Source organism: Manacus candei, unplaced genomic scaffold (assembly GCF_025592945.1).
Source record: "Manacus candei isolate 608988 ecotype Guabito, Panama unplaced genomic scaffold, ASM2559294v1 h1tg000009l, whole genome shotgun sequence".
NCBI lineage: Eukaryota > Metazoa > Chordata > Aves > Passeriformes > Pipridae > Manacus > Manacus candei.
In genome coordinates, this window is record NW_026138057.1 from 5,293,202 (window position 1) to 5,312,144 (window position 18,943).

Below are 18,943 nucleotides of genomic sequence, written 5' to 3' on the forward strand. Positions count from 1 at the left end.
TGGCACCTCAGGCATGTTTTGGGTGAAAGTGCTCCAGTGCTGCTGCCTGAGGGACCAGGAAAATGGGCATTCAACCACTTCCCACAGGGCTGACTCTGAGCTCTGTGCCTTTGGCACCTCAGGCTTTTCAGTAAAACCAGTTTCCATCACTGTGAAAATACACTGAATAAACCCAGCATAGATAAATAACCTTTCTCCAGAAGGACAACCCCAGGGAATACACAACTATTCCTACACCTGGTCAAACACACCAGCAGCCAGTTCTTGGAGAGAGATTCCAGACTCTTGGCTCCCTCCCTGGCTGTAAAACACTTGCAGAAGCTTTGAAGTTCATACACGCATATCAGGATTTGGATACTTGGGCCTTAATTTAAATTCCATTGACACTGAGGAATTGGAAGTGTCCTAAAGGCACCTCCACTCATACTTTCCTTTTAAGCTTCTTTCTCCCACCCATGAATTTTGCTGTTCTTTTGTCAGGAACACTCCACCCTGCTTCTTTAGGCATCTCCATTTGGGAAATACAGTATATGTGGAAAAAGTTTGGAATGCTGCTTCCAACGACACCCTTTTATTTTAAGGCATCTCCAAGGGCTATTGCTTGGGATTTAATTCCTGTGAGGGAAGACTCCCTTGGCTTTAACACTGCTGCAGACCATGGAATGTTATTGTATTTTCCCCCAATATTTTGAGGTGCTGCCCTGAATTAGTTGATTTCTGCCTCCCTCCCAATGGTGTTTCCCAGCAGTCCCACGGCATCTCTTGGGCAATGCAGCTGCCAGAGGTCCCTCGGGACTGTGGGACAGGCAAAAACCCCACAGCAAAGGAGAACCTGGATTTGGGAGATAGAGAATTGAATGGCACCAGTTTGAGCTGTGCCAGTCCAGGGAATGCCAAAGGAAATAATTCCAAGACTCCTCCAGTGGGAGTGCTTTTCCTGGATGTGTGTAAACACAGGCACAGTTTTTTACTACAAAGTGAGTTACTGAGATTTGGGGTTGTTTTCTCAGTTCCTTCTGTAAGTTTTCCCTCTCTCAGCCCCACTGGCCAAACGGGAGGAGCAGCAGCAGCTCCAGGGCCGGAGCTGTTGGATGGGTTTGGGAGCCCAGATTCCCATCCTGGTGCAGATGTGTCCTGCAGCCTCCCGGGGGGATGTCCCTGCAGCAGCGCCCTGGGGAAGGGATGAGACATCTCCTGGCACTGCTGGTGCACAGGAACCCCACTGACTCCCACCTGGGGCACCCATTAATGATCATTAAACTTACTCCAGAAAGGGAAATGCAAGTTCAACCTATTACTTCAAAAAATGTTTGAGCCTAGAAGGGGGAAATGAATGACTCTTTATCCCTAAAATTAGGTGTATATAAACCAAAACAAATTTAAGATGCTTAAACTGCAACAGCCTTTTCCACTGAAGTGTGTATAAATACATGGGTTTTTTCTCATTGTTAGAAGAGCAGAATAAATAACAGCAACTGTGTATTTTAAAATTACATTGTTAATAAAATCCTGGTACATTTACATAAATGACAACATTAATGTACAATTAACAAAGCATTGTAATATTACAGCAACAAAAGAGGACCTACATATTTGTACAGGTAGCTGGAGCAGCTACTTGAAAATACTTTCCAAGATCAAGCCTTCTGTGGTATTTCTCAGGCAGACCAGTGATAATTTTGAACCCCCTGTATGGCTTTCTGCTAATAAATAGGGTTATTGGAGCTGGTGATGTTCAGAAGCAGATGTGTACCTAAAGCACAAAGGCAGTGTGCCCTGACCAACCTGTCAGCTGACTAAGCCTAGACTTATCCTTGCATGCAATTTGCCTCTTGTGTAAATCCTTTAGGACTGAGGCTGTGTCAGCTTTTGATGGATTTGTTGGGAGATGCTGTCGTTCCTTCTCCTTCCCTGCATCTACCTAAACAGTGTCTATACTGTGCTTTGGAGCTTGGGCCCAGCTGAGCTTCCTTCTTTTCCAGTGTGTTTAATTATAATATTGATTAATTGTTGAGTTTGTAAGAAGGAACAGTTCTCCACTGAAAACTTGGTTTCCTCCACCCATTTAAAATGAATGAAAGGGCCTTGGTGAATGCTTCTGGTGGGTGCAAGCAAAGCTCAGTGGGAATAGCTGGAGGTCTTTTCCTTAAATCTCTTGGTGAGAGTAAGGTCTGTGTTTTAACCTTCCTACAGTTGGGATTATTTAAAGTAAAAACACACACAAAAACCCATTGCTTTAGATTCAAAACTGTAGATTGAACTGTCTGCTTTTTCTTCTCCTAAGTCAGCTAGGATGAGGCCTTTTGGACCAGAAACATCTGTGAACAAAGGAAAAATGTGAATCTTGGGCATTTGAGTCGAGGCATCTTGTTTAAGGCTGCAGCCAACCCCCAGGTACCTGCCAGGTGTGCACTGTGCCCAGACCCCCTGAGGTAGCGTATCTGTGGAAACAGCAATCCAGGGATGAGGCTGTGGGAGTGGAGTATAGAGGTCAGAGCTGCTGATTCCAACTAGCTCCAGAAAGAGACCAAACCATGGAGCTCTGTGTTCCTCTTGGGTTCTTGGGGAGACTTTAATTGCTATTTATGCAACTGGGCAGTTTTTAGCATAGCTCCTATTACACCTGAGTCTTCTAGAAAGTGTCTTTTATGCTGTGAGGTCTCACAGATAATGTCCAGAAACAGGTTTTGAAGGTGAAAGCAACTGAGACTATCAGACCTTGACAAGTGAAAGGGCAGACAGTCTTTTTATATCTCCTCAAGATAAAACAAGATTAACAACTAGCACAGTGAAAACACACAACCCCCCAACTCTCCCCTCCCTGCCCCAGCTCGGTTCTTCATGTAAGGTTTAAAGAACGAGTAATTTCAGAGTTAATATTAGTTTCTACTCAGCTTTGAACATCCAAAATATCTCTTTCAAGGTGCAAACAGTTTTGGGGGAAAAGTTATGTGAGTCTCTTGCAGACACTGGTGGTGTTACTGAAGTAGTTTGTGGCACTGGCTCATCGGATGGGCAGTGGATCAGAAAACTCCTTCTATGCAGCCTTTTTACACGGAAAACATCTGTTTGTGTGTGAACTAGGTGGTGTGTAGACACTTAAACCTATGTATTAGGCATCAGGTCTAGGTAAAACTGCCTCTTTCTCTCCAGCCCTGCCTTGTGCTTGTGGAAAGGGCAGCGCTGATCTCTGCGGTTCAGGTTCTTCCCTTGCACCCTCAGCCCTTATTTGTGCTGTGCCAGGGGCGCTTCTGTGACAGCAGCAGCACAGAGAAGCCAAGCTCCCCCTCCCTCAGCACCCTGGCCTGGGGGTGGCTGCTGCAGGGGGCTTTCAGCGAGATCCAGGAGGCAAACAGGTCAGCCACAGCTTTCCTGGTGACGAATCCCAGTGCCTTGTCCCGCCTCACACCCTGGAGGTGACATACACGGAGTGCAGGCGCACAGCCAGGGCTGTCTGCAGGTCCCTCAGTGGGTCCAGGCCCTGCACTTTGCTGTTCCTGCTGTAGATGAGCTGTTTGAATGAGTCCTGCTCCAGGAGGGAGCTCATGTGCTTGAGGAAGAAGCCCTCGCAGAAAGAGGCCAGTTCGGGTGCGTTGTGAATCTGAGGGAGAGAGGATGATTTTTTTAGCCTTGAAGTCCTAAATTACATCCCTGAGTCTCTCTTTCTAATGCTTTTTCCTAAGACAGAAAAAGGACAGTGGGAAAGCACTGAAGGCAGGACCAGTGATGGCTGATAATTTCTCCTGGTGCTTTTTGTAGGCACAGGTGTGAGCAGGGAGGCATCCAGGCTTTTTTAATTCCTTCCCCTGCTGGCCTGCTGTTGGCAGAGCCCCTGGCCTGCACTCCAGCCTCCTGCTCTTCAAGGAGCAGAGCAGCTGGCTGATGAAGTGGCCAAGGTACCTGTTTAGCTGTGACACACAACACTGCACTGCCAGATGGTGAGCACAGCTCAGGGCAATCAGGATACGGTTCACAGGATGTGAGCCTTGCTCCTACAAAAAGGAGATGGATGTAGAAGAACAGGGATATTACACTTCTAAACCATACTGGGTGATTTCTGGCTGGGATCTTCCCTTTGCTTCAGAATCAGTCAGGTCAGTAATGAGAACAAAACTCAAGTTCAGCATTAAGAAGCTCTGTGCACATACAGCCTGTTCCTGGGAACTTTGTGCAAATACTATTTTAAGGAAAAGTACTAAAGGCCAGTAGGAAATGTTCTTTTTCCCCTCTCTACCACGGCATACTGTTAAATTTTAGATCCTGAAAGAAACCAGCCCAAGTTCCATGGGAAAAAAACCAGCCCAGTGTGAGAGTCAGGAATTGAAAAGCCTCAGTGTGACACACTGAACACAAAATAAAAAAGTCATGATCAGCTCTCTGTTTCTTTTGCTTAAGGGATTTGATCCTGCAAAATTCCAGGAATAGCAAAGTATTTATGATTTATTGATAACATGGGTTATTTGCTACAGAGGTGAATATCTGCCACACAACTGGGTTTATGTTAATTCTGGAACTGTAAGGAATATATTCCAGCAGTAGGGGTCCTAGGAAAGGGTTTATTTCGTAGCTGCTGTGCTGTGATCAATGGCCCCTGCTGCTCCCAGGATTTGAATCCCTTGGGCTTTGCTGATGTTTGCAGGATCAGCCTGCTCAGACAGCTCTCCCCTCCTCTGCAGGGATCCCCCCTCAATTTCCCACATGATTGCTTCAGACAGGAAAACACGTTTGGGCTGTGCAGGACTTTACAGACTCACTTTATGGTGGGGTAGAGTCACCTGCAGAGAGGTGCCCACCTGTGCCTGTGCTATTTACTTCCCAACAGGAGCCCATGGGAAGAATCCTGCTGTTTCATTGGGATTCTTAAACAAGGGGGGTTGGCATTTACCTTTGCATATTTATAGATGTTCACAGAGTTGTCCATGCTGATGGTCTGGGCACAGAGGATCTCACAGTGTCTCTGGAGGCCGTCCAGCTGGAACAGGCTGGCAGCCGACAGCAGCTATGGGGACAAGAGAGAAGCAGCTATTTGAGATCATGAGCCTTGAAAGGCCTAGGGAAGGCAAACAGAACGGATCATTTCCTCTCTGAACAGCCTCTGACTCCCTGTTTTAATGGCCAAGTCCTCATGAAAGAGCAGAAAGGCCACTCAATGCTAAAGTGATTGACAGACACACTTCCCGTCATAGCAAAGGCTCCTCACGCAGGAAATGTATTTGTGCTCCTTTCTGTCACAGAAGCACCAAGCAATGATGTTTTGAAACTTTTAAGCTCATTTCCAAGTGTTAAGTACACTCCTGGATTGGATGGGAGCTTGCTGTTAGCTCCCAGAGTTTGCCTTTCAGCTCTGTTTATGCCCCAGTGCACTTGGCAAGACTTAGAAGAAAATGCTCTCTCACCTCTAAGATATCAGTGGTGGGAATTTCCATAGATTCTGTTCCTCCATAGTATAAATACTGCATCAGCATCTAGAATTGGAAGAAGGCCAGGCATGAAGTTATCACTGAAGTCACAAGGGGCTGTTGATGGCTGTGCTCCCCTTCCTGAACAGACGGGAATCGTGTCCTATTCCAGCTCTCGCCTCCATTGGTGGCTTTTTTTTCCCCTAGCGTTGCAAATCTGCTGCTTTCTAACAGTCCTTTCTCTCTGGGGTTCTGAAACAAGGGCCCTGCTGAGGATTTTAGGCTGAGGGTGACAGTGTGTCTCTGGGCAACACCGCTGTCCTTGTAAAGCGGTGTCTCAGATCCGGCTTTGTAAAGCCTGGCCGGCTGGTCACGCGCGGAGCTGCCAGCGAGCCCAGCATGTGTGTCCCAGGGACCTCCCAGCCACTTGCCTTCCCTGCTGGGCTTCTAATCATCTTCCAGCCTCCCATCAGGGCCAGAGGAAAAGGCCTAATTGTTTTCAGAAAGAGCGAGAGGCAGCTTTTCTGTTCTTTGATGTGCATGCGCTCACCCCCAGCCCAAACGGTACCAGGGACAGGACTGGATTTGGTGTTGGGAGAGAAGTGTCCTGGGTACTGTGTAAGCAGGTGTGGGGCCTGCAAGCCATGCTTACCATGTCCCACAGGGATAGTAACAAACTAAGCTGCTATTTTTAAACATTTTCTAATTGTATATATTTGTATATATAACAATTACGGGAGAGCAAAGCTGCTTTCCAGTAGAACACTCAGATCTCTGGTGGCTCAGCATCCTCCACTGTAACTGAGATGGCATCTCCTTAACTCATCTGATTATATTTGCCATCAAATTGTTTAACTCTGTGAAGCATTTCACTGTTTCAATTCAATTCCCATCTCCCTGTTCTGTACCTTTCTTCCAAATCTGAAATGCAAGTCTGGAAATCTGGAATACCATAACTATCACATTTCACTGACTTGTTTTTTAACTTCGTTGTGTGTAACCCGCCTTCTCTCCATCATGAATAATCCTTCCTTAGGTCCATTAAATACATAAATGTCATAAAAGCAAAGTATAATTCTCAATTCTGACCCTTTCTTGACAGGAACGCCATTGATTTCTGATCACCTGATCTGAATGAATATGAAGCCTCGTAATCCACCTGCTATAAATAATTTACTTTTGTTTAGCACAGCATGAAAATGGTGCTTTAAAAAAGTATGAAAATGGTGTCTTAAAAGTATAAAATGACTTCAGTAGAAGGCTATTTTCTCCTGCTTAATGGAAGAGCCTACTAAGAAAATAAGACTACAGACTGGAGGATTCTGTTTTAAGGCTGGTCCTACCTGAGAACTTTGGAAAAAAGATCAGAATACTCCTGAAATTCAGATGTATTGAAAGGAACTCCATTTCTACTTGTAAATTACCTATGATATTACATCTTACCTTCCAAGTAGGTGAGAAGATGATAAAGAATAAAGCAAAAGTAAAATAAGTTACATACCTTGAAAATATTGTATTTCATATCACTGATTTCAACAGTCTTGCTGCCGTGGCTGTCGTGCTCTGTTTTATTGGTCATTAGTGTCTTAAACCTGGAAATTGTTTTAAAAGATTAAGTTTAATTACACTTTAGATTGCTGTGTTAGTGTGTCATATACTCATCAACTACTGACAAGCAGCCAAAGCAAGGGGAAAACAAAGATCCTTGTTCTTGTTTGCAAGTTGAAAATTGAAACATTTCTTTCAATTTAATGGTATTTAGTTAAGGGACAATTTAACCTACAAGTTGCTTGGGTCTGATCCAATCCCACCTTGTAATAGCTGGAAAAACCTGTTCCTATGCCAATAATAGAGAAAATAACTAATAAATCCAAGTGTACCAGGTCAGTGTACCAGGTGAGTGTGAGATTCCAGGAAAGCTGGAGCGAGTGTAGCTCTCACTGCAAACTCCGAGAGAAGGAAAGGGAATGGGTATGTAAAATCCCAACTACTGCACACATGTTTTAGGGATAATCAGGTTATTTAATTATATCCCTGGTTAGTGACTCACCTGTTAGATGCAGTAACCAGCAGGACTTTGTGTGCATAAAAGAGCTTTCCTTCTACTAAGAAAGTTACGTCGGACATTTCTTTGTTGTTCAGAAAGTGAGGATCTGTCGGGTGAGGGGAAAAAACAGGTGAATATTTTTTTTTAAACTGTGCATGTTTTTAAAAAATAAAAAAACCCAACCACAACCACAAGAACTTCCCTGTGTAGGTGAGCACCTTACCTAGGCGAGCTGGCAGTGTCTTCCGGATTTCAGGAATGCTGGGGATCGGGCTGCTCCCATAGCAGTGAGTGAAGATGGACGCAAGCTGCTGGTTGATGGAATCATTCTGTGAGGGGCATGGAACAGGTATTATCACTCTGTTTGAAGCAGGTTTCAAATGTGCTGTAACAGTTCACTTGAGGCTTAGAGCAACTGCGTAACAACAGGAATAACCTCCCCACAGAGGGACAAGGATCTGAGCAAGTGTGTTCTGACAGAATTCTCAGCAACAGAGAACAGCCTGTCAGCAGAAGCTCATGCCCTTCTCTGGAACAGATGAGCCCACAGGTGTGTCCTCAGCAAGGTCTGATTTACACTTAGCTCATGGTCAGATCCATTTGGTTCCCAGTCTGCAGTTGGTTTTAGTCAGCCAGTTACATCTCTTGCTTTTAATTTAAAGGAGAGTTACAACACATGTTGTAGTGACCAATTATGGAGGTATCAAGAGCTGGATCTGCTCCTCAGCTTCCCCCTGTCTGTGCATTTCAGGACTGCTTTGGGGGCTGTATATGCATTTAGATAAATGCTATCAGGGCTATTTCCATACCATAACTCCTTAGGGACTTTGCACTTGTTCTTGTGCACAACCTCGTACAACAACAAAAACACTGATTTTCACACTGTCACAAACTAATACTTACTTTGCTGGTTTTGAGGATATCAAACATGAGCTGCAAGCCTTCATTAACCAGTTCTTCATTGTAATCCTCCTCTTTAATAGTGACAAACTCCCTGAGGAGGGTCTGTACCACGGAGTAACGGGACTGGTAGAAGGTTGTCCGTAGGGATTCGATCCACACGTGGAGTTTCCAGGGAACCCCTGCAGCCACAGAAAAGGAACAGTGAAAGATGATTTGCTGAAGTACCTGTGAGTAATTGTCCTGCTGCTATTACTAACACTTGGCAGCACTGGAGTAGACCATTACATACAAGCCAACAGCACATACATTTTTGTTTGACATTGAAGGTGACTGAACTGGGTCACTGACAAATTGAGTTATCTACACAAGCAAAGGATTGGTACCAGGATCATAAATTGGAGCTTTATGCTGATTGTTAAGGACCACAGACTCCCTGTTTTGTTCTGAGCTTCATGATTAGTCAGAGCCACAAAATAAATTTGAACTGAACTTGTAAGAATACATAACCCTACGCAAACATGGTGTGAGGGGTCTTTTCTCCTGGTTACCTGTAATACGCAAGCTTTAAAACTTCTCTTTCCTACCTTTACATCAGGTTTGTTCTTTCACCTTTAACCATTTAATCTCTGATTTTATTTATGGTTTTGAGACCAGCCTGAATTTTAGATGTCAGTATCTGACAAAGGGATACGTCCCTTTGTTTTGATATGTGGGAACAGAGAATCCAGCCAAGAGTGAGGGACATCCCACATCAGGAATTTGTGAAGAGCCTTAAACACTTCTTTAATTTAAATTACACAGCCTGGGATAGCTTTGCAGTTGGAGTTAGTGCTCCTGCAAGTGGAAGGGGCAGAGGAAAGAGCTTTTTATGCCTTAAATTTGCACAATGGTTAAAAGGAAGAGCTTACCCAGTGCCCTGAGCTCCATGGTGATGTCCACGTAGCCGTGCTCAGCACTGTAGTACATGGCCTCCTGCAGAGCCTTCATCCTTGTCTTGCAGAGCTTGACCTGGCCCTCACTGGAGCTTCCCTGGCTGGAGGTGTCACTCTCCACCCCCTCAGCCAAAATCTCCTCCAGGGAGAGAACATCTCCCTTCACTTGCTGGGGCTGGGTCAGGAGCTTGCGCAGGACGTTCCTGAAGAGAAGGAGGAAGAGATTTCACTTATTAATAAGTGAAGTATCAATTCACACAGGACTGTGGTGATTTAGCTGTGGGGATTTGGCTTAGTAGATGATTTCCTTCCCAAAGACAGACAGCAGGCACTATGGAACAGCATTTAAACAACTTGTCTTTCCTTACCCCACATCCTCATGCCCTGTTTGTGCACATGGACCATACCCCTCATACGGTGGGTTTGTTTGGAATTTCACACAGCAGTTGCAAGTGAGAGACTTTCTTGTTTGTGTCCAGCCACTTTGGGAAGTTTGCATCATTGGTGTCCCTCAGCCAGCTGGAACCATCTGCTCTAGACATTCCCAATCCCAGCAAGGCCACCCAGCACTCGGCTGTGCTGCTGCATTGCCACTAGCTGGTGCTCTCCTTGCACCCACACCACTCCCTGTGGCTAAATCCAGTTAATTTGGGTCTTTAGGATGGGAGAACAAACCTTGAATTTCACAGTTTGCACGGTCAGAAAATGGTGGGAGGGGAACAGTGTTTGTGTAGTTTTACACTGTAAATAACTGCATTAGGCCATTCCAGCTTTGCAGAGTTTGAGCCTCATTTGATCTTGGAATACTTTTCTGGGTGTATCCAGATGTGAGATGTACCTGGAGGTGCAGTTTTGTCACTGTAAAGCTCAGCTGGGTTCAAGGGAGCTGTTATTTAACATGCCATGTTGTACAACCCTGTGGGTTTCTCTCAGCCCATCTCCATGGTTGTTCCAGGGTTGTTTTAATTGGCTTGTTACACTAACATTTTTCCCTGGGAACAGAAGGATTTCTGGAAGAGTTTGAAATTAATGACCTAGTTCTAAATAACTACCCTGCAAACAGGGTTGGAAAGCCCAGGCTGGCTGCTCAGCATCATAATGACTCATCTCTTGGTTGGCCATCCAAAAACCAGAGGTGCAGTCAACCAGATTCTGTTGCAGATTATTTTTGCCACCTTAACAAGATTAGATTCTGTCTCAGAACATGACCCAGGATCTCATAACCTCAATCTCATAACCTACCCTTAGGTGGAACTCAGTCTGCTCACACAGGCCCTACTACCAGCTCCTGCTCACTCCTAGTGCTGCAGAGCCAGACCAGCAAGTGACAGACTAAGAAAAAGCAAAGATCTCTGTTGTATTTTGTGCTTTTGACTAAAATATAATCCCTTTCTTTTATGAAAATTATAGTTGCTGAATAATGAAGTCTTGCATCAATTTTTTCTCATAGGGATGGAAAAAAGAGCAACAAGCAATTTAAAAATCATGCCTAAAAGGCATCAGAATAGATTGGGAAACTGTGGTTTCTCACCTCTAAAAATGGTTATCAGGAGTGTCCTAACACCATCTTCTGAGCCACACACCCTGCGATTTGGGTCACAAAGTCATGTATACCCATATATATATGGGTATATATATACACCATAGTGAAAAATACCCATAGTGCAAAAACCCCACCCTGTTCTGAACATAAACAGAGCCTTACCTGTGCCCGTGTGCTGCTGAGTGGCTGAAGCAATTCATGTCTTCGTGGAGAGATGAGGACATTCCATTGACTTCCAGCATGCTCAGGAGGGGATCTGCACCTCTGCTTAGCAGCAAACTGACCAACTCATAATTTCCTGGGGAAAAATGGACAGAAGCATTATGATGGTTCCTCTCTGGAAGCATAAAAATAGGAGTGGTAACAGGCAGGGCTCCTTTCTCTATCCTCATTAGATGGAGGAGTGAGTGGCAGGAGACTCAGCACAGTGAACATCAATATCCCTTCAATAAATGTTGGAGCAGAGCAAACCAGAGAGACTCATCATAAAAGCACAAAAATGAAGCGGAAACAAATCAAGGGAAAAAAAGTAAAACCAGTTAGAGGTGAAAAGTACTGAAAAACAACAACTAGCACAGACTTGTTCCCAGAATGCCCAACTCCTGACAGCCCTCTAGAAGAAATGCACAATTTTACTTGTACTTAATAAACTAATAAAACAAATTTCTTTACATAACAGTGATTTTTCCCCAGGCTGGATTTAAACTTGTTAATTTTTTTGCATCTGGATCTTACTTAGATCCATGACATGCCTGGACTAGGCAGGGCTGATTCATGTTTCTTGACAGTGCTTTGCAAAGGAGTTGGTGCCATCAGCTTTGCTGTGGTGGCCTCTGGGAGGAGGCAAGTGTGGGACTAATTGCAAAAGCAGATAATCAGGGCCCACCAGGCCTGTGGAAGCAAGAAATGGAGCATGCTGGGGTCACAAGGAGCTCACCTGCAGCCGAGGCAAGCTGGAGGGGTGTCTCGGCATAGTTGTCCTCTCCAGTGTTCACAGCAGAGCCCTCAACATGGGCACCAGCATCCAAGAGCAGCTGCAACAGGCACATGGAAGACAGGGAGGTGGGAAAAGAGCAATTCAGAAGGGCAAAACAGAAGGGGCTGTGTGTTAGGAAGGAAAACCAGTGGATTCACACTGAGAAGGGCACACACACAAAGGGCCTGCACACAAAGGCTACGGCAAAGTATTAGTTACGAAGCAAATTTCTCTTGCATTTCCTCACTCATTCCTCACCATGAATGGCAATTTACAGCTTTCTGTAAATTTTCTTTCGTTCACTGTGCTTTCAATATTTGAGTTTATTCTGGAAAGGGGCTCAGCTGGCAGCCTGGAGAACATCACCACCTATTTTTTATCTCCTTTATGGACGTGCCTTTGCAATTGTAATTTCCCAACTCCAAAGAGCTCTGCAATCAGAACTTCTCTTGAGCACAGGAAGTCCATCTTACTTAGTTTCATGCTGTGTGCAGGAAGCAGGGTTCCTCCAGGGAATTAGCCCTGGAGCTGGTCATGGCTCTCGATCTGTTGCCCTGTGGAGCCTGCTGAAAAAGGAGCTCTGGCAGCTGCAGTGATTTGTCACACAGAACTTGCTTTCATTGAACCACTGAGCTGCCTGTGAGGGAAGAACCCCCTCCCAGATGAAGGGGACAAGGTTACAAGGTGATGGGGATGTTTTATGGCCAGGTGGGGCTGGCAGATGGCACAGGGGGTGGGACAGGGCAGGGAGGACCAGCCTTGTCCATGTGTATCCACCAGGATATTCTAATTGTGGGTAGTGCAGTCCAGCAGGAGCTTTGATATACTTGGCTTCATGTCCTGGGAGAATCAAACTCATATCTTACATGTAAATTAAGGCTGCCCAGGCAATTTGCCAGGTGGAATCTAATCTTTATAATTATTTACAAATGTACACAAATGATGAGTGTGTGCAGCCTCCATTTACTTATATCTTTTTTTCTTTCCCTTTGAGCAGAAGGTAAATTAAATTCATCAGCAATTGACTATCTGCTGTGATCAGTTTGTAATTCCTATGGAAGTCTGTGTAGGATTTCCAGAACTCCACTCCATTTTGCTGCCCCTTAATTCCACAGAAAAGGGAGCAGGGAGGATGTGCAGGCTCAAATCCCACAACAGTGTAAGTCTTATTCATGCAATTTTCAAGGATTATAGAGAAAGTTACAGATGATTTGCTTCAATTAGAGCAGAAATCAGCACACACAGAATTTTTGCACATGTAAATTTATAAACCAATCAATATCTACTGTCAGAAAGCTCCTGATCAAGCAGTCAAGCTGTAACCACTCCACATGAAGCACTACTTTGTCTAATACTAAAGAAATGATTGTGCAACATTGTTCTTGAAGCAGTAAGACTTGGATCAATACTGAAACCAAAGAAAAATAAGGAAACACACTGTGTTTTGTTAGGAATTCCATCATCAATTTTCCTTCTCCTCATTTCCAAACATGCCGTTTTTCACTGTTTTTTTAGGAGGCTCCCACCAAACTGCAGGTGGAGCCTGGGCCAGATCTGTGCTCAGGAAGGCTGAGAGTCAGGGTCACAGTGCTGTACTTCAGCCCCTCCAGGCCTCCTGGAAGGATTCTCAACCAGAATCTTACCTGGACCACGGAGATGTGCCCATGTAGCACAGCAAAGGTGAGGGCAGTCCAGTGCCGGCTGTCAGGGTGCACCGAGGGGTAGCGTGGAGAGGTACTGGGAACCTGGCAGAAGGGAACCAGGCAGTCATTCCCCACTCTGTCTGTCTGCCACCATCTCTAGACTTGTACAGACCTGGCTTTTTCCTTTGTAAGTGACTTAGGCCACTTAGAGAACGCTGCTACCATCAGTCCCCTGAGCCTTTTTAATGGGCTTACTGGTTTCTCCTCATGGCAGCTCCTTCCCCTCCCCCCACCCCCGTGCCTATTAGACTTCCAATGCTAATCATAATTGTAGTCACTAAATTCTCCAAGAGGTTTGGAAGGTTTTCTCCCCCCTCCAAAATCCCTGAAGACATGGTTTCTGAAAGAAATTCCTTGCTTGAAGCTTCCAGATCTGAAGCCTTCAGTTTCTAGAAGGAATTTCATAGCTGCTCCTATTAGTTTACAGATGAATATTTATGGGGAGAGGGTCCTCTGTTACTCACTGGTATATCTAAATTTGCTCCAGCATCTATAAGCATTTGGACCATGGCTTCATCTCCAGCAGCACAGGCGTACATGAGGGGGGTCATACCCTTCAGAAAGAAAAAGAAAAGAAAAATCAAGTTATCTTTCTATATCTATCAACACTGACACTGTCACGGACACAGGGAGTTTGAATCTTGTGTGTAGGGACAGCATAACACGTTTTTAAAACAGTTTTCTATGCAGAGTGGGAACAACATACTGGTATTGGAAAGTGAGGTGGACAAAACACCAGGGGACAAGGCTGCAAGAATACAAAAGGCATCACTGAAAATCCTTGCTGTGTATTGCCCACAATTCTCGAGGTTTCTCAAGGCTGCCAACAAAGAAACAGCATTTCTTGGCTCATTTGTAGCCAAATGAACTGAAAGCAGAACACAACACAAAAATACAGAAGATGAATTTATTTGGCAACTTCTCCCCATTGCTAAAATCCTATTTGCCACAATATTTCAGAATTTCAATCCCATAAATCTCTCTCTCTCTACTTAACCAGCAAACCATGACGGCTCAGAGATGAATTATGAGAGAAATGAGCCTTACTTATGGAGTTCATTCCAGAAGTAGCTAGGACAGAAAGGAAATGGCCTAGTAAAATCCATTCCTGCTCAAATCCTATGACTTTCCTGCCCCCCCTTAATTATTGCAGGCATTTGAATTTTTCACAGGCAGTATCTCTGTTGCTTGGTGTGTAACAATAATACAGCTTCATCTTTACTGGGACCTGTATTGTAAAACAGAATTACATCTCTCACATAGGAGTTCTGCTCCTGAATTTGCAAGGCATCTTTTCCAAGATTCCAGGCACAATTCCAAGCTTCCTGCTTTGAGGTAGTTACATGTACAAGTCTTTAGAAAAAAATCTTCACAAAGGTATATCTGGGTGAGGGGGTTTGGGAGGATCCCCTCTCATGAGAGATAAGTAAACTGAGAATTCAAAACTCAGGTCTGCAGGTACAAGCCCATATTTACTGCTCCGGTCAGGGTTCTAAAATTATAGACTTACCTTTGCCTTTTTTTAAATTTTTAGTATTAGTTTTGCATTCCCTGCTTGTTCCTCACTATGCAAAGAGAAGGAGAGTGTTTTCCTAAAAATCTCAAATGCCATTAAACCAGAGTGCTGCTCAGTCCCCACTAGAAGGGAATAACAGGGTCCTGCTCCAAATTTGAGTTTCTGAGCACATGTTCTGAGTTCTTTCCAAAAATCTCCACACTCACAGATGGAGAATTGGGTCTGAACATGCTCACATTCTGGGAATGGTCAAAATTCAAACCTGGATCTAAAGCCTTCATGTTAAATTAGTCCAGCAGTCCTGTCTAAAGCTTTTGCTGCACATGGCAGGTGAGAGATGGTAACACCTGTCTGTGAGGCCTTGCAGGTGCTACCAACTGTGCAACCTGTTAAGGAGATGCATCCTGACCAAAAGAACCCAAATATATGAGCTTATACGGTCTATCTTATGACAGGACCTGTTTTATCTTGTCAGTTTTCCCAAGGCTGGGCATCTGCCTTTGACTTATTCCTTTCCAGGAAGGGCAAAACAAACTGGTGGCAAAATTCAGCTTTGGTTTCATACTCCAGCTGTGGCAGAGCTCGCTCCTAGAACTTGGATTTCACTCTGTCTGGGGTTGGCAGTGCCATGAAGGATCAAGTGGAGAATTTCCAGGCAACAATGTCTCCAGAGGGGGCCTGTCCTGCCCTCCTTGGCTGGTGTCAAAACACTCTCTGTGTGGCAAAGATGACAGAGCTGCCCCGCTCACAGTAGGGCTGGTGAGAGGATCCCATCAATAGGATGGCAATGAGACCATCAATCAGTGACAGCAGAAACTCCTCCAACTTCCAAGGAGCTGTTTACAAGGGTCTCCACACATACAAAAGCCAGACAGCTCCCAGTTTTCTGGCTGAATGAGAGGTAGGAAACACCCCCCAGCAAGAAGTGACAGCCTTGGCACCACTGTCTGTGGTGCTGGGGTAGTAAGGTTCACACAGCAAAATAATCTCTGAGAGAGTAAAAGGGCTACAGAAACAGGAACTGCAAAATTTATTTTAAAAAATTTAATACAGCAAGTGGAAAACCTTCATAATGTAAATCTGCCACCTTTGTCACTTTGACAGAGTGAATATAAGGTGCACCTATGAGGGGATACACACCTTTGTGACCACAAAGCTTGTGGTACTGGGTATGTAAATAAGGCAACTACATACCTAGATATATTTCTGCTCTATTTGTCTATACATCCACACTTCCTCTAAAACTGCAGAATGGTGGGAAGTACCAGAAAAGATGTGCCGGGTTCAGAATTCAGCAGTAAAATGCTGTCTGTAAGAAAACGTCTCTACCTGAACATAAACCCTTCCCACTGCTCAGTATCCTCTTGTTTCAGAGACATGACAGCTCATTCTCCTTGCTGTGACAGCTGTAACGAGTGTTTATTGGGGGGAAGTGTTTTTTTTTTTCCTTTTTAAATTAAAAGCTAATTCTATGCACTGAATGATGCCCCAGAGGACAGACTCTGCTGTTACTTGATGGGACTGACAGCATGAGCAAAAGCAGCCAGAGATTCCCAGGACTACCAAATCCCTATGGTTCAATGGAGCAGAGAACAGGTAAAAATGAATAAACAGACACATCAGCACGATGGACTTTGAGCAAATCTAGTACTGACTGATGACACCACTGGGGTTCTCAGTGCTGTTTCTTGTATTCCAAACTGTTCCGAGCCTGAAAACCATCAGACAGCAACACCTTTTGGTCACTCATCACTGCCCCAGGCTGGATTTGGGCTGTTGAAGCAGAAGAGAGTGTCAGTGGCAAAACCCACTTTGTCTTGACATCAGACTTTCCATTCACTGCCTGCGTATTAACCTGTCTGCCCTCAGTGCCTGAGACAGCCCATCCAAGGAACAGACCTACATTCCAGCTGATAAACGATTCATTCCAGCCTCTGATGGGCATTTTTGGAGGGGTGGCATGAGAATGGGGGGGGGAATTTGAGGGGTTATTTTTTTTATGGTTTCAGACTCCACTTTCAGACTAAAACATGCGGTAGAATTAGAAAAACCCTTGGAGAGGCAGCAAACACGACCTGGTGTATTGATTTGCCACATGGAAAGGAACATGGAAGTTGTTCATGCAGAGAATTTGTGGGTGTGTTTGTCTTCTGTGACATACCTGGTCATCCATGGTGTTAACCCCATCGGGTCCCAGTGCATCGATTGCTTGGTTGATCAGATCTGTCCTCCCGCAGTTCAGCATCCGGAAACCCAGATCCTGCTGGAATTTTTCAGTAGCAGCTTTAGCATCCAGTCTCCGGAAGGAACTAAAGCAGCATTCAGGTCTGTGGAAGACAAAATCATTCCTGGATGGTGCCCAAACCATGACAGGCACTGAGCAACCAGGGTTACTGCAGCAGGACTGAGGTTACTGTGCTGTGCAAACCTGCAACAACCAGGTCTCCTTAGTCCTACTTCTCAAAAAACCCTGTATTGTTTTAAATAATTATCTATATATTTTTTAAATATCGTATTTGTATTTTTCTACCTGTTATAGTCCATCAAACATACATAAAACATATTGCAAGGAGGAGAAAGAGGTGGAAAGTTTGTTTATTATACCAGTATCATTCTAGGATGAAATAATTTTGCTGCCTGCTTACCGGACTAGCTGTTATTTTGAAATAAAAGACATTTCTGAAAGAAAATAGATATCCCTTAGTCTTTTCTGGGGGGAAAAAAAATCAAAATTTTTTTAAAAATGAAATAAAAATGAAATTTAGACGGCAGAACACTCTCAACTCTTTTCCAACGAGGAAAGTGTGCTAACATTTCTACGAGGCTCTGCTAACTCCTTATCCTTCAGATGAGTATCAAACAACCTTTATCTCATCTGCATGGAGCCCAGGGATTACTGTAAAACCCTCTGGTTGTCTGCTCACAGACTCCTGAATCCAAACCTGGAAGTGTATCTCCTTCACTGAAGAAGCACTTTCGAACTGGAGATTTCCTATCTCAGCTGGGCACTGATATGGTCAGGCCTTTGATGTTATTTTGGGGTGATGCCTCCACCACACGCCTGGTTTCCAGCACAGCCTCTTGTGCAAGCTTTCAGTGAGTGAGATATCACCCTGCCAAGTTCCTCTGATAAATGAGATGCTTCCAGCACAGCTAAACCTCTTCTGGAAACTCTGGATGGCCTTGCCAGAGAAACAACACTCATCACTTCACATAGAAGATGCAGGATGAATCTTATTCACATTTTAGTTCAGCTGGTCATTTTTTTTCTGAGCTTGCATGGCTGGTGGATGACAAATGGTGAGCAGAAGCTGTGAGCAACGTGCTGAGCAGGCAAAGATCCCCCCACAGCCTGGGGACTGGTCACCCTTGTACCAGAGCAACCATCATCTCATCACAGCTGCTCTGAGAAAGGAACTGCAGCAGGGCACAATCTGGGGCAGAGTCAGCAGGGAACGGAGCCACTGGTTCTTTGGAGGTACAGCTGCAGTAAAACGTGCCTCTGTGGCAGCTGAGCTTTTGAAGGCAAGATCACTGAACTACTCAGATCCTAGATCAGGACACAGCACAGAGCAGAAGAGGACAGTGGGGTAAAAGGCCTAATATGCTGGACATATATAAGTCTTACAGCTGGGCTTTAATAACCCTGTTCTACTAAGGTGGTTGGTACAGTATCACGGTGCTACAATATTATGACTTTGTATAATAGTAAGAAGAAAGAGAAAAAGAAGAATTCTGTGAAAAAAGTGAAATAAAATGACACCTCTTGAAATCCAGTGAACTTCAGAAAATAAGAGTTTTTGAAGGGATGGCACTTGTCTTCACATATTTTTCCTGTTTTGCCAACAGGCATAATTCCACCCAGAGCTATTGTCAGGAGGAAGAACACTCACTGACAAGCCCTGCAGAGCCACCAGAGAAACA

At 44.6% G+C, this 18,943-nt stretch overlaps 1 protein-coding gene across 1 annotated transcript in view; it reads right to left on the reverse strand.

Annotated features, from left to right (window-relative positions):
* Window positions 1-1,391: 1,391 nt before the first annotated feature.
* Window positions 1,392-18,943, reverse strand: part of ABTB2 (ankyrin repeat and BTB domain containing 2) — a 116,218-nt gene continuing 98,666 nt past the window's right edge. The window contains exons 5-17 of the mRNA XM_051776621.1: window positions 17,181-17,346; window positions 13,968-14,057; window positions 13,444-13,545; window positions 11,762-11,858; window positions 10,987-11,122; window positions 9,258-9,484; window positions 8,350-8,528; window positions 7,670-7,775; window positions 7,450-7,552; window positions 6,901-6,991; window positions 5,397-5,465; window positions 4,886-4,999; window positions 1,392-3,601 (exon numbers count right to left, since the gene is read on the reverse strand). Coding sequence (XP_051632581.1) covers window positions 3,404-3,601; window positions 4,886-4,999; window positions 5,397-5,465; window positions 6,901-6,991; window positions 7,450-7,552; window positions 7,670-7,775; window positions 8,350-8,528; window positions 9,258-9,484; window positions 10,987-11,122; window positions 11,762-11,858; window positions 13,444-13,545; window positions 13,968-14,057; window positions 17,181-17,346 — 1,678 coding nt within the window. The 3' untranslated portion in view covers window positions 1,392-3,403. The remainder of the gene's footprint in view (window positions 3,602-4,885; window positions 5,000-5,396; window positions 5,466-6,900; window positions 6,992-7,449; window positions 7,553-7,669; window positions 7,776-8,349; window positions 8,529-9,257; window positions 9,485-10,986; window positions 11,123-11,761; window positions 11,859-13,443; window positions 13,546-13,967; window positions 14,058-17,180; window positions 17,347-18,943) is intronic.